General features: G+C 37.4%; 3 protein-coding genes across 5 annotated transcripts; 2 read left to right on the forward strand and 1 right to left on the reverse strand.

Moving 5' to 3' along the window:
* Positions 1-6,110: 6,110 nt before the first annotated feature.
* Positions 6,111-6,743, reverse strand: LOC103936456. Its single transcript, XM_009346289.2, has one exon. It carries the CDS (start codon positions 6,741-6,743, stop codon positions 6,111-6,113), a length of 633 nt encoding a protein of 210 aa, XP_009344564.2.
* Positions 6,744-16,096: 9,353 nt separating this feature from the next.
* On the forward strand, positions 16,097-19,444 carry LOC103936438 (xyloglucan glycosyltransferase 4-like). Its single transcript, XM_009346271.3, has 4 exons — positions 16,097-17,017; positions 17,624-17,932; positions 18,020-18,424; positions 18,537-19,444. The coding sequence occupies exons 1-4, from the start codon at positions 16,382-16,384 to the stop codon at positions 19,176-19,178; spliced, it is 1,992 nt and encodes a 663-aa protein (XP_009344546.2). The 5' UTR covers positions 16,097-16,381; the 3' UTR covers positions 19,179-19,444.
* A 1,700-nt stretch (positions 19,445-21,144) lies between these two features.
* On the forward strand, positions 21,145-23,640 carry LOC103936444. Of its 3 annotated transcripts, none has more exons than XM_009346279.2 (9): positions 21,145-21,463; positions 21,752-21,913; positions 22,031-22,174; positions 22,266-22,415; positions 22,512-22,604; positions 22,693-22,836; positions 22,973-23,080; positions 23,214-23,265; positions 23,356-23,640. In XM_009346279.2, exons 1-9 carry the CDS (start codon positions 21,365-21,367, stop codon positions 23,388-23,390), a joined length of 987 nt encoding a protein of 328 aa, XP_009344554.2. In that variant the 5' UTR covers positions 21,145-21,364; the 3' UTR covers positions 23,391-23,640. The 3 variants fall into 3 exon arrangements, with proteins under 3 accessions (XP_009344554.2, XP_009344553.2, XP_009344555.2); XM_009346278.2 differs by having other exon boundaries at positions 21,146-21,463; positions 22,263-22,415; XM_009346280.2 differs by having other exon boundaries at positions 21,146-21,463; positions 22,323-22,415.
* The last annotated feature ends 879 nt before the right edge of the window (positions 23,641-24,519 follow it).

Consider the following 24,519-nt stretch of genomic DNA (forward strand, 5'->3'; position numbering starts at 1 on the left):
CCCATAAATATAGAAGGCTGGAATGTTCTAACTTTTATAGGCCGGCTTCGAATTTTTTTTTTTTTTTTTTTTGTTTCTTTCAGAAATTTGCTGTCCAATAAGATTTGATTCACAGTTGGTAGCAAAGGCATCGTAAATTTTCAATTCTTCAAATGTAAACAATCATAATATATGCAAAACGTTACATTTCACACATCGCATGATCCTATGAATAGTTTCATTCGACATCGTGATGAAAGATATAGCTTAAGATTATCAGCTATGATGCAACTAGCATTGACTAAGACATTACACAATGATCCAAACACTTTGTCGCCTTATGAAACTGGTGGTTTGCGATCCCAGAGTGACGGTTAGGCCAAGGCAAAGAGAACCCTTCCGATATCGTAAAATGCGTTTTACAACTCGGGAATTATTCATCCATTGGCATAATAAAAACAAAATTTGTGTTAGAATGTGGTCCAATAGTTGCTTTTAGATTACCTAATGTTTTAGTGATGTCATTCGCCGATAAATGTTTGACAAGTGATCAAAATGGGAATCACATGTCCAATAAAAAGGCTTGTCACATGGTGAATAGGTAACAAAGTAGTATCTATATATATACTAATATGCGAAATTGTGGTGAAAAACTTACTTACACAGGACATATACTTCTCTATCTTTCTGTTCACAGTTTTATGTCTCTTTCTATCTATAAGTCTATTTCTCTTTTCACATCTTTCTCTCATTCTGATAGAAGAAAAAAAACGAACATAATTATTCACCAACTGATCGAGAGAGACATGAATAATGATATGTTAATAATTTAACTTTCCTTAAGAACTAAGAGTCAAAGTATTTGAAATCTTAGGATCGTGCAACCAAACAAACACTATGGCCATAATCATGACGCATATTATGTTAACATAGTTGTCATTGTTAGTGTTAATTAGAGGGCCTACTAATACACGCATAGTCGTGATCAAATTACATCACAAGTTTCTCAACACGTTTCATGTTTGCACAATTTCGTGTACGTTGGACTTTGCTCTTGATCTATATGTTCGAAGTTGACAGATTCACATATTCGTACCTCTCATTTTAATAACGCGGTTCTTATTAGTTCATTATATTAATTCACCTCACACAAACTAAGAGTTCAAATCTCTCTTTCTCTCTTTTCAACCGTCTAGATCTCTAAATTTTTGAGTTCAAAATATAGAAATTCGAAGAGAATCTCGACTCTTAGATAAATGGGGTGAAGTGCGTGTTTGAAATTTAATAAGGAGGAGATGGGGTTTGAAAATGACAGATTGGGTGGCATCTAATATAGTAGACACGGCACTGCTTTTGTAGATTTGTGCTTGATGTTTCATCTAATGTGGCAAACATACCTTTCCAGATCATGCATCATGATTCAAGTTTCTTGATCAATGACTCCCTCTTTCTTTGCCTACTTGCTTAAGAAAAAATATTGTTCGACTTTCTACGCATTCAATTCAATTAGGATGTTGAGGATTTTAATTAACTTATTAAATTATAGAGTATTTAATTAAGATTTGGAGTGATTTTATAAAATTCAACGTGTATTCAATCAGGATTTTAAAATAGTTTATTAATTTTTTTTATAAATCCGTGTGTATTCAATTAAGATTTAAAAAAAAGTTTATAATATTCCAAGAGTATTCAATAGGAATTTGTTTTAAAAAAAACTTTAAAAAGTGAGGAATTTGAAGCAATTGGAGAGATTTCGTATTGTATTTTAAGTATTCACAAATCTCACATCTTCCCTTGAGATTTCAAGAGATTTTGTAGTTTATCTTGCCTATTTTCTTATCTATTTGGTTAACAAAGAATATTGTTCGACTCCTTTCATGTAAAAAGTCATTCTTTGTTATCAGCAAATAAACTTAATAAATAAAAAACGATAAAAAAAAAGTTTATATCCATTTGTTAAACTGTATTTATTTGTGAAATTAAAATGACTTTTTATATATAAGCCTAATATTTTTCTTTGTTAATCAATGGTAAGAGATTTAATTGAAAGTGCTTATGAAATAATTACAAGTGCTTTTAGAAGCCGAAAGCTCGTCTAACTGTTTTTGGATAAAAAGCATCAAAGTGGTTCTGAAGAAGCAAAATCGCAAGCGGGCCTTATGTCCTTTTGCTTATTTGGAAACTATAAAGGATTGGAATCATGGGTCGGTTGGAAGGCCTAGTCGTCATTATTTTGGTTCACCTAATAATGAAGCCCACAAAAGTAGGTGGACCTTAGAAAATGTTAAGCTATTTGCACATTTGAATATGGGTTAATTTAATTTTTTTTCTTCCTTTAAAAGAGAATTTATGAACAAAATCAATTTTGTCCTTTTTAAAGGATAAAAAAATAAAATTAACTCTGTCAACAAAACTAAATAAAAATAATCAAAATAAAAATTATGAACAATATAGTAAATTAAAAACAAAAATAATATATTTTTTTTTCAAAGCCTCACATCAGATAACTATATTAGTTGCCTTATTTTCTCTTCTACGTTTTTCTTCTTAATAAAAATAAATTTTTAGTGATGAAATAATTATCCAGGAACAATCACTAAAGATATTAACAACATCTTTAGCGATGAAAATATTTTGAAGGTTGTCACCAAAAAGCTTTAGCAACCATTTTATACTCTCTCTTTGTAAATGTGTACAACTGCCAGTTTCAACTAAAAAAATTCTAGTTATCCAAACGTTTGGAATCCCAAGATAACTTGTAGCTCAGTTGGTTAATTAAGTGCATTTGCCTTTGCACTTAAGTTCTCAAATGACTTGTAACTCAATAGTTAACTTAGAATTTGCATCCTTTTAGTTAATATTGAATTACACTATGTTTGGGTGAAGAAATTTAAGATTACTAAGGAATTTGAAAATGACAAAAATTGAAATGATGAGATTTTATTTTCTAGAATTTGTAAATTTTCTTGTTTGGTTAACCTAAAAGAACAATAGAATTGAATACGGAATTTGTTATTTTTAAACTCTCAATCATAGAAATTGAGAAATGACACCTATTTACATGGAATTTGAACTTGGGATTTGGAGGTCCCAAATTCCAAGTTTTTTTTCCATGCGGAAATTCTAAATTTCTATGTTTATAATCCAAACAAGAGATGTCTGTCAATTTATAAATTCTGACTTTTACCAAAATTTCATGTTTATTTTCCTCATCCAAACATAGTGTTATAGTACAAAAAGAAGACTTAGAAAGATTTTGGTTGAAAAACTCGGTCGAAGTATCTAGTTGCCAAACATAACCTAAAAATTGAAAATCTCAGAAGATATGCGAAGGATCTTAGGAAGATGATCAGTAGGGTTCTATTATTGTAGTCCATCTTATAATTAGCTCCTCTAAAACTAAAATATTGATCATGATAGAATCTGAGATTGCTGATAGATTACACAAAATTGACTTGAAATCTGACTACAATCACGATCCAGGATTCCTGCTCATCAATCGCTGCAGGCTAATTATATGGAAATCTAATGTATATGTGGCGGATCAAGGATTTGAATTTTGGGAGTCTTGGTGTTAAAAGTTCAAGTTTTTTATATACAAACAGAGCGCAAAGCGCGCAAAAAATATATTTTATCCACTGAGGCGTTTCGTGGAACACTTGGTGGGCTTATTACCATCAACCAGATAACCATGTTGCACACATGTCAACAGATATCGACATATGTTAAAGCAATCTGATGAGTGATACCGAGAAAATTTGCCAAGTGTTGTCGACACAATTGTCGAGAAATACCTAATAAGTATTGCATCAAACACTTAGTTGATACAAAAGAAACTCGTACTAAACATTCAGAAGATCATCAAAATTCCTTCCCATGACTATTTCTTAGATTCTAAATGATCATGGAACCACTTTGGTCCCGATGTGCATCCACCTCTGTATAAATTGATTTGTAAATATGTATGTGGACATTTCACCAAACAGCTAGACACACTCACATTCGTCTAGGGTTTATCACGGGGACCCTTCGATTTCCATGTCCACCGATAACCTTTTGTGGCACTTGTGAGTGTTTGTCTTTTCGTAATATGCTGAAGCTGGCGAAGTTGCTTGATCAATTTGTGTGGTCATGGTTGTATTTGGTCAGGGCACACTCGCATTAATACCCTTTTGTATGTGTTTGGCTTGTTAAATATGCACTAATCTACTGCGACAAGAAGGAATGCTGCTGTCGATGTATGCATGATATATATATCTCGTATGGAAAATTTTGCTACGGCTCCTTGACGAATGATCTAATGACCAAAAACATGAATGTATAGGATGCTTCGGAGTAAACTCACATTTTCTCTATGCCATATATCTATTTGTATTGTAGCTTGTACTTATATATAGACAAGTACCGCACCGCACTTGATATATTATATTAAATTTTGCTTGTACAACTAACCAAAAAAATATATATATATATATATATATATATAGACAGAGAGAGGACTGCCCCCATACTTAACTGTCGTATTGATGTCATTGTCAATGCATACGGGCAGAGGGTTTTGCACATTAATTCCTTGTCTACATTTTCCTTCTAACTGGTTTTTGGATATGGTATGGTTCTTTTTATATATGTGGATTATCTATGATATTTCTTTTGTTTGCATATTACACATCACTCAAAGTTGAGTGCATCTTTGCTCTGGAGGTGACGCTCACCCTTTATTGGTTATCGATGGATTAGTTTGGTTTAATAGATTTAAAGATATTAATCTTAAATTTAAACTAATCTAACGAGCATCACTCTCTTCAGGGGTGAGCAAAAATGCACTTCTCAAAGTTATACACATGCAAAAATAAATGTTAGGGGTGATGTTAGAGAGATCATATACTTAAACCATATTTTGTAGACCACATGATATGTTGGTTGATAGTTGAACTTTTTTTTTAAATAATTCAACTATCAACAGACAAATCATGCAATTTACAAAATATAATATAAAAACATAGTCTCCCTAGCATTTTTCAAATGGTAATCTTATATCATGGATGGTTTTTTAATTCTTTCCCTCTTCGAGGTACACAGGTTGTGGCTAATTAAAGCTTGAACATGTATAAGTAAGTGTACCTTAATCTAGATTAGTTTACACTTTAGTGCAATTAGGTCAATGATTAATCCCCATGCAACGTAAATACCAACGCTCGAGGAGGTGCAGGGTAAAGAAAAGGAAATAAAAGAATATAATAATGTCTGCACGTGAAATCTCCATACCTTATGTTGTATAGATAAAAAACTGTTGCAATGTAATAATGCAGTGTCATGAAATTGTTATTATATATATATATATATATATATATATATATGGATTACTATATATTGACGCGTACAGCAAAGTCCAGGGTAGATAATCACATGGGGACTGAGGAGCACTCACAGATGGGACTTGATCAGCCAAACGGCAAAGACAAAATCGGTCTGAGATTTCATATCCTCTGCCTGCTGCAACAGTGCCGGTGGGCTCTCGATGTTTCAAGATTTTCGGGTTAAATTACATTCCTTAATTAGCTGCTAGATTAATTTTGCATGCAATCTCACATCCAATCACGTCAATAAACTGCAATCCCCATTTGTTTTTTTTTCCGTAAGTCAATGCGACATTGACGCGAAATTTTATTTGTATCTTCATTTGTTCTGTGTATCCACACACACACCTTTAATGGCGGATTAATTTAGCGACATATTTTGGTCTCGGGACCTTGCGTAAGTCAAAAAAATTGTCTGAAGGGTTACACGGGGACTTTACAGAGGTCTGTATAAATAGTTGTTTTATTTTTCTAAATGACATTGAGAGATGTTGAGAGGACACGACAGATGTCTAACTTGCCTCATCAAATGTCAGTAGGCCCCGAGTGTTTGAAAAACTATTGATATGTTTTTTTTTTATTTATTTATTTATTTATTTTTTTTGAAACAAGTACAATATTCATTAAAGCAATTTAGAATTCGTACAAACTGAGGATAGTGTACTAACTGGGTTTTGATAAAAATCTTGTCGAGGCTTTCAACCTAGTCTAAGAAAAAGAGCGTCCCGCACAACGAAAGTCCTATCCTCAAATGAACAATATGAAATGAGATTACATATCTTCCTCAAACAAAAGATCTTGAATCAAATCTGGAGGCTTCTCGAACCACACCACCTCCTGAAAACAACTGAGGTCCATCCGAGCAAGACGATGCGCAATTGAGTTACCTTCCCTCTGAACGTGTCCACACTCCATATAAGGCAACTCCTTAAGAAAGAACCTCAAATCATTTATAATTGATCCCCAAATGGAATCATCGTCCCCTTTTCCTTTCATAGCAGCCATCACCACACTTGAATCACCTTCCAACTTTACCTTGACATCAGGTGGATATAGCCTCTTGACCAACCTCACTGCATGGCGAGCTGCAATCAGCTCCGAGTACAGGGCCGACGCATACCCCTCGATAGAACCAGCCATAGTTCCTAGAAATACACATGTGTGATCCCTAAGCATGACACCATAGCCTCCCCGAGAGCTGCCTTTACTCCAAGCCCCATTAAAATTACATTTGATCCATCTCACCCCAGGTTTCCTCCATTTTTTGAACTCTTTAGCCGTCCTCCGAGTCTGGGGTTTGTGCCATTTATGAAATTCATGCATCCAACCCCCAGTCCTCAAAACTATCTCATGTGGTGGCATCCGAGCCCCATTCCACAGCACCTCATTCATGTGCTTCCGCATTGCCCATAAAAACATCAACCAGAGCTCAAAAACAACCATGGGAAGCTACTGCACACACGTAACCATCCACTGCACAAGAGACAATCGGTCACAACCACTATCCACCCTTAGCCCTAGACTTCGAAACCACACCACTCTTGCCAAGCTACAATCTCTAAATACATACTCTGTTAATTCTACTTGTACACCACATACCACAGACGCCTCGTTTCCCATCACTTTCCTTTTGCTTAGATTCAACTGTGTGGGTAAGGAGTCCAAGCATGCACGTCAAGCACAAATCTTCACCTTTCCGGAACACTCGCATTCCAGAGTTTCTTCCAAATTTTCTCCCCCACACCACCAAAAGAAGACGAAGATCCACTTGCACCACTACCGTTATTTTCAAGTATACCCTGAGCCATCTGATAAACACTCCTGACTGAGAACTTCCCATTACTTTCATAATGCCATATTCGCCTATCTTCGACATCTTGTACGCTAAGCAGAGTGCTTCGGATTAACTCCACTTCCTCAGGTGAAAAATCATCATTCAACAACCTCGGTACACCCCAAATAAGCTCTTCCACCGCAGCCTCCATATCCCAATTCCTCGGTGGTAGCGTTAAAATTAAAAAAAAAAAAAAAAAGGATTCCCTCAACACCCAATTGTCTCCATATCCAAATCTTCTGCCCATTGCCCACTTACCACCGCTGACTTTTGTGAATCACCTGCCTTGAAGCTGCGATGCTTTTCCAAACATACGAACTATTAGGAGTCATTAGTGCTTCCATAAATTCTAACCTAGGAAAATATCTAGCTTTAAAAACTTGGAAAACAAGTGCTTCCAGTTGCTGGAGAAATCGCCATGCTTGCTTTACCAACAGCGCCAAATTAAATGCATAGAGATCTCTAAAGCCTAATCCCTCCTCATTCTTGGGCTTACAAAAATATCTCCAATTAAGCCAGTGTATTTTCCGTCTTCCCGGATCACCACTCTACCAAAACTTAGCTATCATCCTATTCAGCTCCTCGCAAAAATATTTGGGGAGAATGAAACATTGCATGGAATACATAAGCAGAGCTTCAGGGACCGTTTTAATTAATAATTCATGTCCTGCATTGCTCAGTATGCCACCCCCACCAACTTTGTAATTTCTTCCACATTTTATCTTTCACATACGCAAAGGTTTCCTTCTTCGATTTTTGAACAAGCATCAACAACCCCAAATATTTATCAAGGAATTCCACCCTCCTCATGCCAAGACAATTAGGGGGTGTTTGTTTGGGTTCACTAGCCTTCACTGGATTGGACTACATTAAAAATTAGTGTAGTCCCGTGTTTGGTAATCCCAGGGACTAGTTTTAGTGGGATTAAACGGGATTCGCCTCGACTAGAGACCTCGTTAGAGGTTCTTAGCGAAACCCCCCAAAATGCAGCGGACTACTAAGCCTTTCCTTCGTCTGCTTCGTCTGTTCACTACTCATCGTAATCAACGACCTCGACGTCAAATCCTCCACTCCTTCCCTGCATGGATCTTCTTTTCTCTCCCTGCTCTATCTCATTACCACCCACCCCTAAATCCCAAAATCGAATTAGCACCCACCGATGGGTCGATTCGATCTGAGGCCTAGATCGATGCCGACGCCACCCCACTCCATTTCCCAAGGTCATCTCCCGCTCTCTCTATCTAAGTCTCGACGATGGCTACCACCGCCGTAGCACTGCGTCAGCTCCCTCAGAAGGAGGTTGAATTCAGATGATGATGGCCGTGAAGTCCATCTGGGCACGAAGAACTGATATTTTCAGATGGAAAGATGTAATGCCATATATCCTCAATCTTCCTCAGATTTGCTTATTTTTTTGGTAATATAATATGAATTTCAGCTTTTTGAATATGTTCCGTTTGGTTTAATGGTGTTTGCAATGGTGGTTCTTTCTAATTTAAGCTGAGATTATAGAAAGCCCCATTTTCTGGGTTTGTATATATATGTGTATATATATACACACATTTACATACACGCACACATATATGTATGTATATGTTTTTGCTATATCTGATGTATGTCTTTTGTATTATTTGTTCTTGTTGGTATATTTCCTTATTCGCAAAACCCACATGGATTCTTTTGTGTAAATTTGATATTTTTGGGAAAAAATTGTGATGGGTTGCTTTGTTGTGGATGGGTTTTTGTTTAAGTGTGAAACAAATTATCAATTGTTGGTTCTGAAATCTCAAGAATTTGCAATATCTAGTATGGTAGATGGCACTAGTGGCAATTGCTAGAAGAAGGAGGTTGGATTAAATACGGTATTTGAGTGACACCAACATACTTTGAACATAGAGAAGATGGAATGTTTAACAGGAATAACGTTAATATTTGGTTGGAATTGAAGTTGAAGAAAATAAAATATTTTGTAATATATCATGGGTTTTTTTTTTCATTTTTCTTATTATCCTACTTCTTAGTCCGACACTACACCAAACGCTTCACTAAACTAGTCCAGCTTAGTCTAGTCTAAGCCAGTCTAACTTAGTCCCTGAAGCTAATCCAGTCCAAGACAGTCCGGTGCAACAAACGCACCCTTAGCCAATAATTGCTTATCATAGTTAGTGAGATTTAGACTAAAGGAGACCTCTCAAAATTCACAGCTTGTCCAGAAGCCATCTCATACGAGCGTAGTAACTGTATAATCATCCATCACTCATCAACGGTACCACGAGCGAAGAGGAAACTATCATCAGCGAAAAACAAATGGTGGATACTAGGTGCACCACGACACACTTTAATCCTTTGCAAATCCCCATTAAACTCTACCTTTCTTAGTAACGTCGATAAGCCCTTAGCATATATAATAAACAAATAGGGAGAGAGAGGGTCTCCCTGACAAATTCCGTGTTCCGGGTGCACATAGCCCACCGGGTCCCATTCACCTTAAAGGAGTAGGACACCGTTGTAACACACAACATAACCATGCGGATCTACTGTTCTGAGAACCCCATTCGGTACATCAAGGCTTCAAGAAATCTCCATTCCACACGGTCATAAGCCTTGCTAATATCAAGTTTTAGAGCCATTAACCCATTAGACCCCGACGATCGCTTATGCATATAGTGGACGACTTTAGCAGCCACCAAATAGATGCACTTTGAGTAAGAGAAATAATACGTGGAAGGATAGCCTTTAACCTATTAATAAGTACCTTCGCCACAATTTTATAAATTACATTGCAAAGACTGATTGGACGAAGCTATGTCATCGTCGTTGCATCCTTAACTTTGGGAATCAGTGTGACATGTGTGTAATTAATTTTCCATAGCATTTGTCTCGAGAGCAACAAGTGTCGAACACCATTGCATACATCCGCACCAACCACTCCCTAGTGTTTTTGATAAAACCCATGAGACATACCATCAGGGCCAAGGACTTTCACATGATGCATTTGAAACACTACATTTTTTATCTCCTCATCTATATATGGTCGATCAATCTAGAATTCATCTCCTTCGTAACCGACTGAACAATGTGGCAAAGGATTTCCTCAAAGTTATGCACCCCATTAGAAGTAAATAACTTGGAAAAATACGAAACCACAACTTCTTCCATTCCAACTCTGTCCTCACGCCATACCCCATCGTCATCTATTAAACCAAACAAACAATTACATTTTTGTCTCCTGTTTGCTTTCTGGTGGAAATATTTGGTTTTACGATCAAGTTAACCCAATTTTCTTTAAAATGTTGTCTCCAGAATTGCTCCTCATGTTCAAGTAGTCTATTCAATCTCCCAACCAATTTTTTTTTTTTTTTTTTGGGGGTAGAAGAATAGACTCATCATAAAACGGATGCCCCAACAAACTTGTGAGCTTGTCCTCCACTTCCCGAATTTCCATCTGTCCAAACCTGGTAGTGCTCCTCGCCCAATAATTTAATTTAATTTAATTTAATTTCATTGAAGTCATCTTAATCTTTTCCGTAACCTAGAACATTGGTGAACCATCAATAACACACTCCCATCCCTCATGTACCACCTCAGAACATCCTTCCTGCATATGCCAACATTCCTCATACTGGAATTGTTTTTTGCCTCGACATGGAATGCACCCCGACCAGTTAATCAGCACTGGAACATGATTAGACGTTGACTTATTCAAATGCCTTACTGTGAACCGCGAAATCAAGTCCACTCATTCTTGATTGCCCAAGGCGTGATCCAATCTTACTTTGATACCACCCCCTTTTATCGTAAACCATGTAAATTTGTTCCCCGAGTAGCCTAGATCAATGAAATTGCAATGCTCCACCACGGAACGAAATCCCGCCATCTGCCTATCTAGTCTCACATTGCCTCCTTCCTGCTCATGAGCTTGGAGAGTCTCATTAAAATCACCTATACACAACCAAGGTTTTGACTCGTTGTCACAGAGAGATTCAAGTAGTCTCTTGTTCTTTCAATATTTATCGTCAAGTTAGTTCTAAAACAACCACAAAATGTAGCGTTTTATATTATTTAGTTGTTATATCTGTAATCAAGTGATATGTCGGATTTCTTCTAGCATACGTATCTCATCATGGCAGCCACATTTATAGTGTTGAAGCTTTATTGCAAAATACCTAGAAGCATTTATGTGTCTACTACACGTGGGTAAATAACCGTTTTAACTGACGCTTTAACTTGAAGACTAGGGTTGAACTCTCTGTTGAGCAACTTCCGCAGGCCGGAAAGGTTGACCAAAAGAAAAAGTGACATGCTTCCACCAGAATGAGGAGAGGGGCCTGCAGATGTTTGGGATCACATGCCCACTAAGTTCCCACTATCTTCCGAGTTTTCCACCTGAAAGTGAAACCTTACAAAATGAGACTTCTTCGATAAACTAATGTACTCGTTTTGCGTGTGTATAATTTTTTTTATTTATAAAAAGTGAAGATTAGAAGGATTCATTTGGACACATCTAAGCTTTGATATGTCAAATTCCTTTTTCCTTTGGTTTCAGTTTCTTTGTAGCAAATTAGTAATTGGTCAATGTTTCCAAAAAAAAAAAAAAAATTAGTAATTGGTCAAAGGAGTGAATTTTTAGTAGGAGCGTTAAGTGATCAGACTTGTAAAGCCGTCTAATAAGAAGTTGTTATGTTGTCAAGAGTAGTGCCATTTTCTTCAAGTATATGTCCAACATTATAAACCTCTCATGAAATTAAATCTCTCTTATATTAAATGGTTCCACTACTAATTGTACTAATACGTTTTGTATAAATCTCATACATATCAGATTGCACATGTGATTAAGTTAAGAACAATATTGATGTGAGTAATGAGTCACTAAACCGCCTCCAAAACTTTAACGTAGTGTTAGGCGAGTATGGGCCGGTTGTTGAATCCACATCAGAAACGTCATGAAGACCTTATGCCTGAAGTTTAATTTTCCCTTAATTGAGAGCTGTTGCTTACTGATGATCAAGTCACTAAAACATGAAAGCATTTGGTATTTTGGAGATCAAAGCTTAGAACTTAACACGAATAAGCTCAGTTAATCAAAATAGCGTGATTAATCAAAATAACGTGATCGTCTCCTTACACTCGAGTTCGATCTTCCTTTCTTTTCTTTTCAGAGTATTGTACTGCAAAAAATATTGAAAATGGCCGCAGCCTCGTCCGCGGTCCAGGCATATCGCAGCAATGTGCACATGGTTTGACTTTTCTCATTTTTCTAAACCCTAAAAAAGTTGACATGCTGAAAACAAATAAGATTAAATCGGAATTGTGAATGTGGGAGACTATTACTAAATACTCCTGTGAGGTAGTACGCATGAATCATTCACTTAATATAAAATACATTCAGACTTTCTGTGTTTTGCAATTGCATGCGGTGCTTATTTGTTTTAACAATAGTTGACTATCAAGGATGATAGGATCTCATACTCAAAAATCTTAGTTTTCGAATTATAGAATTTTGTGTTTATGATCATAACCGTTTATATATGTATCACTATATATATAAATCTTGATGTGATTAGTAATGGGTCACTGAACTGTCTCTAAAATTTTAACATGGTTTTAAGGTAGATTCATCATGTTATCCACTAAAAAGGGTCTCATGCAAGTATGAGCCGGGTGCTGAACCCACATCGGAAACGTCACGAAGACCTTATGCCTGAAGTTTTTCCCCTAATTGAGAGATGTTGCTTCATGAATTAAGGCTTTAAAACATGAAAGCAATTAGTATTTTGGAGATAAAAGCTCAAAACTTAACAAGAATAAGCTCAGTTAATCAAAATGGCGTGACTGCGTCTCCTTACAGTCAAGTTTGATCTTCTTTTTATTTTTATTTTCAGAGTATTCTACTGCAAAAAATTGAAAATGGCCGTAGCCCCGTCCGCAGTCCAAGCATGACGCAGCAACGTGTGCCTGGTTCGACTTGTCTCATTTTTACTAAACCCTAAAAATGTTCTGCATTCACGACATTGGTTTAAACGTTTCAGACTCTGATATGACTACAATATTATCGAAAGTTGACATGCTGAAAACGAAATAAGAAGATTAAATCGAAACTGTCAATGTGGGAGCCTAATACTAATACTCCTGTTAGGTGCCATGTATGAATCATTCATTTAATATGAACATGCACCTGGACTTTCTGTGTTCTGCAATTGCAAGCGGTGCTTATTTTTTATTTTTTAACATGTTTACATAAAAAATGTACAAATTTGTTAATTAAAGTTATTAAAGTTTAATTAAACAAGCATGCAGGGCAGATTACACAACCAAAAGTCCAAATCACAAGCTAGATCTCACTTAATGACAGCCATACCACATCATGAATTATAAGTCTTGTTCAATGTTCATTTATTTTTATTAGTCATGTCAATGTTCTAACCGATAATTATGTTGTTAAGTGATGATGAGACAAGTGTGGAGCTTATATTTAATTATTAATAATTTAAAAATTAGTAGATTCTTTCAATTCATTTAATGTTCTATTTAAAAATTAAAAAAGGAAAAAAAAATCTCTTTTTTTTAGCTGCCTCGCCATTGAAGAGGGCAACCACTTTGTCGTCTGATACGAGCTCCGCCATCACCCAGAAACACTCATTTCGCTGTCTCTTTTCCGGCTGTCCCAGCCGCCTGAAATAAGCGTCCACAGCCGACACAAAAACGCTATCGGGAATCCCCTTATTTATCACGTTCCCCCTAAGCTCCTTCTCGACCTCGTGTACTTCCCCCAACCCCACCAGCTCTTCATTGCCAGTATCGAGAGGCTCTGATGGTGGTCCATTCTCTCAGCGCCCTCATGCACTTGCGATGCTCAGGTTCAGGAGAAGCTTTCTCTCTCCGAAATCGGAGACGTTGTCGAGGTTGATCTTTGAGATGAGGTATGTGGTTCATCCGGAGCATGAGTAAGTGAGATCAAAGCTCCGAAGATCGTGCCAGATGAGGCCGGTCTTGAGGTAGAAGGAGGCGGACTTGTTCGCCAGGCAAGAAACGCTAGCAAGTTTGCTATCATGGGTTGTTCTTACAAAGGATCGGACTAATGATGTATATAATACTTGAATTCTCAATATAGATGCTACTAGTTGGTTCTCATCCTTCAGAGACAATGTACCAGATATTTTAGCACTCACCAATGAGGCGGAGATGTCACTGGCGATGAATAAGAGGTCAGCAGCGACCTGGTCCTGGTGGAGTGGGCTTAGTCTTCGGCTCCGGATGCGCTGGTTTAGATTCCAAGTCAGTAAAATATGAGTTCCATGCTTGCCACCTCATCTGTCGCATCCCGGTCCGGGGATCATTTTTCGGGTCCGCTCCATCACCGTACCACGATATTATTCGCTTTGGGTCCCGACCACGCTCTCATGGTTTCATTTTTGGGAACTCATAAAGAGAACTTTCCGATGGGTCACCCATCCGGGAATGCTCTCGCGCGCTATTTGCTTAACTTCGGAGTTCCTACAGAACCCAAAACCAGTGAGCTCTCAAAAGGCCTCGTGCTAGGTAGAGATGAAAATATACATATAAGGATCACTCCCTTGCGCGATGTGGGATGTCACAATCCACCCCCTTATGGGCCAGTCGTCCTCGTCGGCACACTCGCGACCAGGGTTAGGATCTGATACCAAATTGTCACATCTCAGCCTAGGGGAACCCCTTCCCGGGCCCGCTCCACCACCGTAGCACGATATTGTTCGCTTTGGGCCCTGACCACGTCCTCACGATTTTGTTTTTGGGAACTCATACAAGAACTTCCCGATGGGTCACCCATCCTGGGAATGCTCTCGCGCGCTACTCACTTAACTTCGGAGTTCCTACGGAACCCGAAACCAATGAGCTTCCAAAATGCCTCGTGCTAGGTAGGATGTGAATATACATATAATGATCACTTCCCTGGATGATGTGGGATATCACATCATCACTTAATAGCTAATTTACAAATTGACTGCGATTGTATGACATTGGTGCAAAATCGTGAGCCATTGTATGAATTACAGAAATTAAAAGACATTGTATGAATTAAAAATTGGACAAAAATCTGAGTAGAAATGGTGACAAAATTGACAATCATGATTCATGAGGATCGACATAAAGCGACACTTTAGAGTTGCTAAAAACTAAATTAAAAAAATCTGATGACAAAGTAGAACATGGTCTAAATTTCATGAATAATTTTTAAGGCCCGTTTGTATGTATTTTAAAATGATTGAAAATGCTTTTAAAAAAAATTTTTTGAGTTCCAAAAACATTATTTTTTACAATTTACTTGTATATTTATTAAAGATTAATTCTAAAAATATTTTCATCAAAAACTGATTTCGATCATTTTAAAACTACATCTAAACGAACTCTTAATTAATGTTAAAAACGGAAAAGAGGAAGTGAAACTTCAGTGCATGTGGAGCTCGAAAATAAGCAGACAAGAACCACTTTCTATGTGGGGCGAGGGGTTGTGATCTGCCATCTGGTTGTAACCTGGCTGTCATCATAAACGGACAACCCAAGATTGACGCACGTCAGGACTCGATTGCTCGTCATAGAACCAAATTAGACGAGATTCAAACATCTTAAAAAAAAAAAAAAATCAAGGTTTGGAGAGATTTTTCAATCTGATCGGCACACGAGATTCGATCGGCACACAAAATGGTACATCATATATCACTATACAAATGATGGAATATGTGCGTTAAAAAGTTAATAATTTAAAAAATAAAATTTTTTACTATTTACATAAAAATACATGTTGTAGCACCCGTTTCTATCATAATGAAAAATTTCTCTAAGGTTTGGATGCCAATTTACATTGACTGAGCTTAATCTACTGTGCCTGATCATCATTGGCTAATTAAGAAATATATAAATATATAATTAAGAAACTGGCCTGAACGTTCCATTTCTTATTGATCAAAAGGAATTTGTATTTCTCTCCTGTTTCCTTTGTTGTTCACAGCGGCTCAGGAGAGTTCATACTATCTCTCCTCTCTCTAGAATTCAATATTTAAAAGATCCAGATTTCAGTGGAAACTGCATAAAAAGTTGAAAACTTTCATGGGTTCTTCCCATATCTGAAAACCCAGTAAATCTTCAGCTTAAAGATTTGATCTTTGATTCATTGGCAGAGTATTTGTTTCCCGTTCCTCTGTTTTTTCTGTGGGAATCGGATTCCCAAGCAATGGCTCCGAGCACAGTCGTGGTCACAATCGAAAAGCCCGAAAACCCGTCACAGAAACACAATATTTTGGATTCCTCAGCCTTTCTGGAGAAACAGAAGGCCGTGAGCACCAAGCAATTCACATGGGTTCTTCTCCTCAAAGTGAACAGAGTATTCGCCTGCCTCTCATGGCTGCCAATGGCGTTGAGGGCAATGTTCCTTTCGCTTAAAAAGCGCATTGCGCGGTCTGACTTGACCGACGAAGAGCCAAAAACCCGAGGAAGGCTGTACAAATTCATCAAAGTCTTCCTCGGGTTGTCGATTTTGGCTCTGGTCATGGAAGTAGTTGCGCATTACAAGAACTGGAATTTGAATTTGTATCAGCCATGGGAGGTGCAGGGTCTGGTGCAGTGGTGCTACATGGTTTGGTTGACTTTCAGAGTTGACTATATTGCCCCTGCGGCTATCATGATGTCCAACTTCTGCGTTGTGCTTTTTCTGATTCAATCTTTTGATCGATTGGTTTTGTGTGTTGGATGCTTCTGGATCAAGTACAAGAAGATAAAGCCAACAATTGCAGAAGATGCTTTTGACATTGAAGATCCTTCTAGTTTTCCAATGGTGCTTATTCAGATCCCTATGTGCAATGAGAGAGAGGTAACAGAGCAATCTAGCTCATTGAATTTTTACTTCTTTTCACTGCCTACTTCTTTTTCTGTCTGTTGGCAATTGGCATTTGTTATCGGATTTAGATCAGAGAGCGGAGTGGATTGAAGAGCAACTTGATAGGCGTAAGTTTAGAAACAACAAATTTTAGGCATTGCAGGTTGATAGTGGATTATGGGGCCCAATTCCGAGCTTGGACCTCCAACCTGCAAAGCTCGGGTTTTGCTCGTTGTGAACTTACGCCTATCAAGTTGCTCTCAACTCATTCGGTCACCTGTTTTATGAAAAACTCTATGTACCTTTTTTGGATTGTATTTCCAAGTCAATTGACATTTGTTGTTAGAACAAATGACGGACTGGATCGAAGAACTACTTGATAGGCATAACTTCAGGAATATCAAAATTTAGGCTTTGCGGGTTGAACTTGCAAAGCCTAGATTTTGATGTTTATGGACTAACGTCTTTCAAGCTGTTCTTCGATCCATCTGCCATTGGTTCTGCCTCAACTTTATATTACCTTTTTGTACTCTGCTTTCGTTCACTTCCAATTATGTGAAGCCTTCTTTATTGCTTATCTATATCTTTCCTAACTCGTAGGTGTATGAACAAGCAATTGCATCTGCATGCCAGATGGATTGGCCAAGAGACAGACTTTTGATTCAGGTTCTAGATGACTCAGATGATATAAATTTGCAGAATTTGATCAAAGACGAAGTCTCGTTGTGGCATCAGAAAGGTGTAAACATAATCTACAGACATCGGTTGATTAGAACCGGCTACAAAGCCGGCAACCTTAAATCCGCCATGGGTTGTGATTATGTCAAAGACTACGAGTTTGTGGCAATTTTCGATGCTGATTTCACTCCGAATTCTGATTACCTTAAGCTGACAGTTCCTCATTTCAAGGTGAGGACATCTTCCCTATTGATCTTTTTTATTGTTACATTAAAGGGAATTGAACTTTTGACTAACGATCCTGAGATTTTGTCACAGGGAAATCCGGAACTAGGACTTGTCCAGGCTCGATGGTCTTTCGTGAACAAGGACGAGAACTTACTCACAAGGCTCCAAAACATCAATTTGTGCTTCCATTTTGAAGTGGAACAGCAAGTGAATGGAGTGTTTCTCAATTTCTTTGGGTTCAATGGGACCGCAGGAGTTTGGAGAATCAAGGCCTTGGAAGAATCAGGAGGCTGGCTGGAGAGAACAACCGTTGAGGACATGGACATTGCCGTTCGAGCACACTTGAACGGATGGAAAATGATCTTCCTCAACGATGTCAGAGTCCTCTGTGAATTGCCAGAGTCTTATGAAACTTATAAGAAGCAGCAGCACCGTTGGCATTCGGGTCCAATGCAGCTCTTCAGATTGTGTCTTCCTGCTATCTTGACTTCCAAGGTACAGATTTCATCGTTCAACTTTGTTCGATTGATTGCTTCCAAAGAAATGCTTGAATTGTTTGTTTATGTATCGCGTTCTAATCTTCCGAAATTATGTGAATTTTGTGCAGATATCGATTTGGAAGAAATCGAACTTGATATTTCTTTTCTTTCTGTTGAGGAAGCTAATTCTTCCCTTCTACTCATTCACATTGTTTTGTATCATACTTCCACTGACCATGTTCTTACCCGAGGCTGAACTTCCTCTTTGGGTAATCTGCTACATTCCGATTTTCATGTCCTTTCTAAACATCCTCCCGTCCCCGAAATCTTTCCCTTTCTTGGTCCCCTACCTGCTCTTCGAGAACACAATGTCTGTCACAAAATTCAACGCCATGGTCTCGGGGCTGTTTCAGCTCGGAAGTTCTTACGAGTGGGTGGTGACAAAGAAGACCGGAAGATCATCTGAGTCGGATTTGCTAGCCTATGCTGAGAGGGAATCGATGTCTGCGAGCGAAGAGAAGATCCTGAGGAGGAACTCCGAGTCGGGTCTAGAATTGTTAAGCAAACTCAAGGAACAAGAAGTGGTAGCTCCGAAGAAAAAGAAGAAGAACGGGATATACAGGAAAGAGCTTGCTCTTGCTTTCTTGCTGCTCACTGCAGCAGCCAGAAGCTTCTTATCTGCTCATGGAGTTCACTTCTACTTCTTGCTTTTCCAAGGCTTGTCATTTCTTGCGGTAGGGCTGGACTTAATAGGTGAGCAGATGGGCTAAAAAAACCTAAAACAAAGTGCAATATTTTTTTCCCATAGTTATTTTTTTTACAGCTATGATAAACCCTAATTACGGACTGAGAAATTATTGCGTGGGACAAATCAGATGGTGTGTAAAAGTTGAATTCATTTTTACGTGTAGAAATATTTTCCGTTTTGTTAGAAGGTATAAGAAATGAGTTAATTGTACAATGGTATATGTCATCGGTGTATGAAGTATTGACAATTAAGTATAAACAACTCGGTTACTTTTTATTGTTTTATGAATCTCCGCTTTTTACACTCTCTTTGCGTTCGTTTACACTTCCTCTTCTTGCTCCTATACGTTCCGCTCTCTGATTTATTGATTTACGAAAGCATAACAGGAAAGAGTGTGAAAATCGTCACTAAAACTTTAAAAACAAACACAAAACTTAACCAACTCAACAAACAACCGAGAAACAAAATGTACCAAACATAGTAGTTTATAAAAGGAACATATTGTGTTACCTAAATTCGAGCCATAATCGGATTTATGCTGCGTAAATTATAACCGAGATTCGAAACTAAGACGGTGTTGATTTCTGAAACGTTTAATCTGTGTACAGATTGAGCAATGTATTAGCTGTTAGATGTAGACAGATATGTAGGAAGTGCGGTGCAGGCAATCAAGGGGAACATGTGCAGATGTGACATGTTAACATGTCTGCATCTGGTGGCAACTAAAATGAAACTGTGAGAACACTTGACATGCCCACAACTATGAATTGAGACACCTCGGTCATCCTCCTACAGTCCTACCTAGTTTGGAATTATTTCAAATTGACATGCTCGACTTCTTACAATACGAATCAAATGTTCTTGTAGCAATCTATTTGATTGTATCGAAGGACATAGTGAGTTGAGATTTCTTATTAGGTCAGGTTATTTCACCGGGCAGGTGAATAATTTTTGCTTCATTAGTTTCTATATTTCTACTAATCAAAGTCGGACATATATACAAAAGTAATTAACTAAAAGGATAATGCTTACTTTTCCTCCATGGGAGATGAGCTCATTTCTCCACTTGCAAATAACGTATATTCAATGCATATTTTTCATAATTGGAACTGTTCAATCTCTTAATATTTATTTGAAGACTATCTCTACAAAAATCAGTTGGATCAGTGATCGTTTAGTCATTCAAATATCTCTACTAATTAATAAAACACTCATTGTCAATCAAAACCCTATGAAATTACCAGTTTAATCCTCTAATCAAAACAGAACATGAATAAGAAATATGGGGCATAAATGCAATTTCACACAACCAAATTTTGCTTTTTTTTTTTATTCAAAGCCTCACCTTCATGTAATCTTAACATATCTCTAATTAAAAAAAATAAATAAAAATAAAAAAATAAAAAAAAAACTTCCCACTCTATCACTCTCTTCCTCCCTCCTTCTATTTCAAAAACAAAAATAAAAAATTTTCTCATACACTTTGTGTGTACTCATCTGCTAGTATCAAATAAATCAACCCATATTCACTAGATATTGGACCACATGTAAGTTTCTATATACTCAAAATCTTTGATTTATTTACGTAGAAGAATTACACTCTAGAAGTGGTAAGTATTTTTCATTTCAAATAATCAAACTAATGGTTAATATTCAATTAATTTAGAGTCGTTTGATATTGTTTTGTTTTAGTCTTTAAAGCTCGTTTGATAAACATTAACCATCAAATTATCAAGGAAAAAAAAAACTAGTTTCAATTTCAAGTTTTCATTTCGTACATTCTCTTCATTTTCCATACATCACGACGTAGGTTCGAACTCCGTCGATAACTAACCTAATATTTAATCTATCAAAATATACTGTTTGACAAAAAAAACTCCGTTACCGAAACGAAAAACACGTTGGGCCCTGAGACATAGCTCGACCCATGAGGCCCATTGGCGTTTCTTCCTTTCTACTTTCAAGTAAACTTTACCGGGTGAGTCACTAGCAGCACTGACTCGACGTGTGGAGGCGTCTCCATCATTCGATTTTTCAAAATTCAAACTTTCCTTCGCCTCAAAGCAAATTCATGTTCCGCAACTCAGCATTTTCCCTTATTAATATTTAGGGTTTCATCATCGTTGTTTGCATTGCTTAAATTCGTAAACTTTTTGACATTGGGGAAATTGCAGTGCTGGGTTTTGAAAGCTAGCAGTTGGAGCCTCAATGGAGGAAGAAGGTGATGCTTTTTATGTTGTTCGGAAAGGGGACGTTATTGGCATTTACAAAAACTTCACGGATTGCCAAAACCAAGCCGGTTCTTCGGTAAATTCTTTCCACCCTTTTATCAATGTTATAGAAAACTTGATCAATTTTGGCTGACCTAATTGAATTTTCAATTGGGTTTTCTTTAATTTGTTAAAATAACCGTAATTTGTTGCTGCATTGTTTGGTTATGGTGTATCTTTTCTTAAAAGTCTTGTGCTTTCTGGTGGCAGTGAGAGATTTCTGCTTCTAGTTACAGTTTGTGGTGTAAATATGCCTCTAGAGATTAATAAAAAAGTGCTTTTGTAAGAAGTTACTATGCATATGAGGTTTTGTTTTGCTTTTTAGGTATGCAATCCTTCTGTAAGTGTGTTCGAAGGCCACTGTTTGCCGAAGGAGGCTGAGGAGTACCTCGTCGCCCACGGCCTTAAGAATGCTTCTTATACTATCAGTGCCAGTGATGTGAAAGATGACTCTCTTTTCGGAAAACTCGTTGCTTGCCCTATCCAGGTTTGATGATTTGCTCTTCTTTTTTCCATGGCATGTGGCATGGATATAGGTATCTTATCGTAGACGATCTTTTATTTGGTCACTGATTGTGTAAGTGGGCATGTTCATAATTTTCAGCAGCCAGATTCTCCTGCCATTGACTCACCGCCAAAGAGATCGCATGAGGCGGTTGGCGCTGCTGCATTCCCGAACTCTCAGACTCAGAGAAAGCATTTCAAATCTGATATTCAAACTGAAGCTGTTGCAAATTCATCTAGTTGTGTAAGTTTCCGTCGATTGTATCCACTAATACTTTATAGTAACCTTAATCTACCTATGTTTCTACATGTGCATATTCATAATTTTTCAGCAGCCGGATTCTTCTATAGTAAAATCAGCTGCCAAGGACTCACCACCTAAGAGATTGCAGGACATGATTGGATCTACTCCATTCCCGATATCTCAGAGGAGGCATTTCACACCGGATAACCACATTGAAAATCTTGGAATTTCTTCGTTTTGTGTAAGTTTTATTTGTGAAATCGAATGTGTCGAATCACATTGGTATGCTTATTATAGGTGAAGATTTGAAAAATGTTTGTGACCTGTCTTTTTTCAGCAAACCTGTATACTTGAGTTTGATGGTGCTTCAAAAGGAAATCCTGGACTAGCTGGTGCAGGAGCTGTGCTACGAGCTGAAGATGGAAGCGCTGTATGCACTTCATTGAAATAATTTAGTTCCTTTTACAGCATATTTTTTGTAAATTCTAGCCCTTCAATTATATGGTTGGGTTTTATAGGTGTACCGTTTGCGTGAAGGGGTGGGAATTGCAACAAATAACGTTGCAGAATATCGAGCTGTAATTCTGGGATTGAAATATGCTCTTGAGAAAGGATATAAACACATTCATGTTAAAGGAGACTCTAAACTTGTCTGCATGCAGGTTCGTAGCTTGGTGAATGTTATAGCACTTTGAGTTTTTAAAGTTCTTCGTTTTCTTCTCCTTACCCTGTTTCCTTAATTATTTCATATTTGTGTGTCCTTAAGCTTTACGATGCTTTCTGTCTCTGATAAAACAGGTTCAAGGTCTCTGGAAAACGAAAAATCAGAATATGGCTGACCTGTGTGAAGTGGCCAAGGAGCTCAAAGACAAGTTTATGTCATTTGAGATCAATCATGTTCTTAGGGTAAGTTCAGTCATGGTCGAAGAAAATTGTGTAAAGTAATACTTGTGTGATAAATCTTCACTAGTCGAAGAACTCATTTTTGAGGAGAACACATTGCTCTTTCGAAAGTGACGCATTCTGCTATTTGTTGCAGGAATACAATTCAGAGGCTGATGTTCAAGCAAACCGAGCAATAAATCTTCGAGGTGAGTGGCTTCCAAATGTACCAAATTCATCAGGTTTTGATTGTTTGTGCTTTCATTTATTCGAACTGATTGGATCTTATGCTTGAACAGATGGACAAGTTGAAGTGGATTGGAATGGGAAGTAGCTCAAACAAAATGCTGGGAAGGGGAAGGCGTCGTTTTGTAAGCCGAAAGAATTAGTCTATTAAATTCGAACTTGTTTAAAACATATGCAATCGGATTCTGTTGGGTAAAAGATGTTTCGAAAACTTCCGATGGAGCAAAGCACTCCTTGATGTAAAGTTTTCAGTGCTCATTTTGGAATCCAAAACTTGTTGCTAATATAATATAAGGCTCGTCTGAGAGTGCTGATGTTGGAAGCACTTTTGCTCATAAGCGATTTTGTTCTTAGTATATTTATATTTCATGGGCTCGTTTAGAAGTGCTTTTAAAATAATTAAAAACGCTTTTGGGACCCAAAATCAATTTTACCAAAAACACTTTGAATCATTTTAAAAGCACTTTCAAACGAACTTTAATATATAGGAAGAGAGCGAGATTCAAAAGTGGGTGTAAATTTGAGAGGATGAAAATCATGGACGGCTGGGATTAATTTCCCAGATTCTAGTATACTAGATAGGGTGCCAAAGACCCAAAAGGCGCAATCAATCTAGGTTCGGAGTCTTAGTTGAAGCAGACAGAAGTTGGTTGGATAATGCTTTGGTGAGAAAAAGAACAGAGGAATCAAAAACGAAGATAATGTATCCTGAATCGTAGACTTTGCCTTCTAAATTTTCATTTGATTGCGGGTTTCATTGAATTTTCAGTTCGTGCTAATGTACCCGAACAAATTCAAGAAATTGAAACACCTGCAGAGTCCAAAATGACGAGAAACGTCCATAAACTTGACGAACTAATTGAATGGACTAAGGGACACTACCATGAATTGAAAGTTCAAGAGGGTCATATAATCCTAATGAAACTTAAGAGAGCTATGTGAAACACGGCTTATAATTCAGATCTTGGTTTTATTTTGATTATTTAACAATTAAATGTCTCTATAAGTCTTTTCGACTTTCGAAAATGTGGGTTACCGTAGCAAAGTAACTAGCTGGTTCTTTCTTCCAAACTAAATAACCAAATGTTAAAAAAAAAAAATTAAAAAAAAAAATCCAAAACTAACTACCATTTCCCGTATCACACTAGTGATATATTCACATGTAGGGCAGACAATTGCATTCGTGTACCGCTGCATACTTGTGAGTGAAATGTTTT

Source organism: the organism of the source record quoted next, unplaced genomic scaffold (assembly GCF_019419815.1).
Source record: "Pyrus x bretschneideri cultivar Hongxiangsu unplaced genomic scaffold, Pyrus_bretschneideri_v1 Contig12, whole genome shotgun sequence".
Classification (NCBI taxonomy): domain Eukaryota; kingdom Viridiplantae; phylum Streptophyta; class Magnoliopsida; order Rosales; family Rosaceae; genus Pyrus; species Pyrus x bretschneideri.

Bases quoted from the DNA above. Each gene is read 5' to 3' on its own strand.
- LOC103936456 (XM_009346289.2), bottom strand. From the start codon at position 6,743: ATGCGGAAGCACATGAATGAGGTGCTGTGGAATGGGGCTCGGATGCCA.
- LOC103936438 (XM_009346271.3), top strand. From the start codon at position 16,382: ATGGCTCCGAGCACAGTCGTGGTCACAATCGAAAAGCCCGAAAACCCG. The intron at 17,933-18,019 runs GTGAGGACATCT...ATTTTGTCACAG, and splicing joins TGACAGTTCCTCATTTCAAG to GGAAATCCGGAACTAGGACT. The intron at 18,425-18,536 runs GTACAGATTTCA...AATTTTGTGCAG, and splicing joins CTGCTATCTTGACTTCCAAG to ATATCGATTTGGAAGAAATC.
- LOC103936444 (XM_009346278.2), top strand. From the start codon at position 21,365: ATGGAGGAAGAAGGTGATGCTTTTTATGTTGTTCGGAAAGGGGACGTT. The intron at 21,914-22,030 runs GTTTGATGATTT...CATAATTTTCAG, and splicing joins TCGTTGCTTGCCCTATCCAG to CAGCCAGATTCTCCTGCCAT. The intron at 23,266-23,355 runs GTGAGTGGCTTC...ATGCTTGAACAG, and splicing joins CCGAGCAATAAATCTTCGAG to ATGGACAAGTTGAAGTGGAT.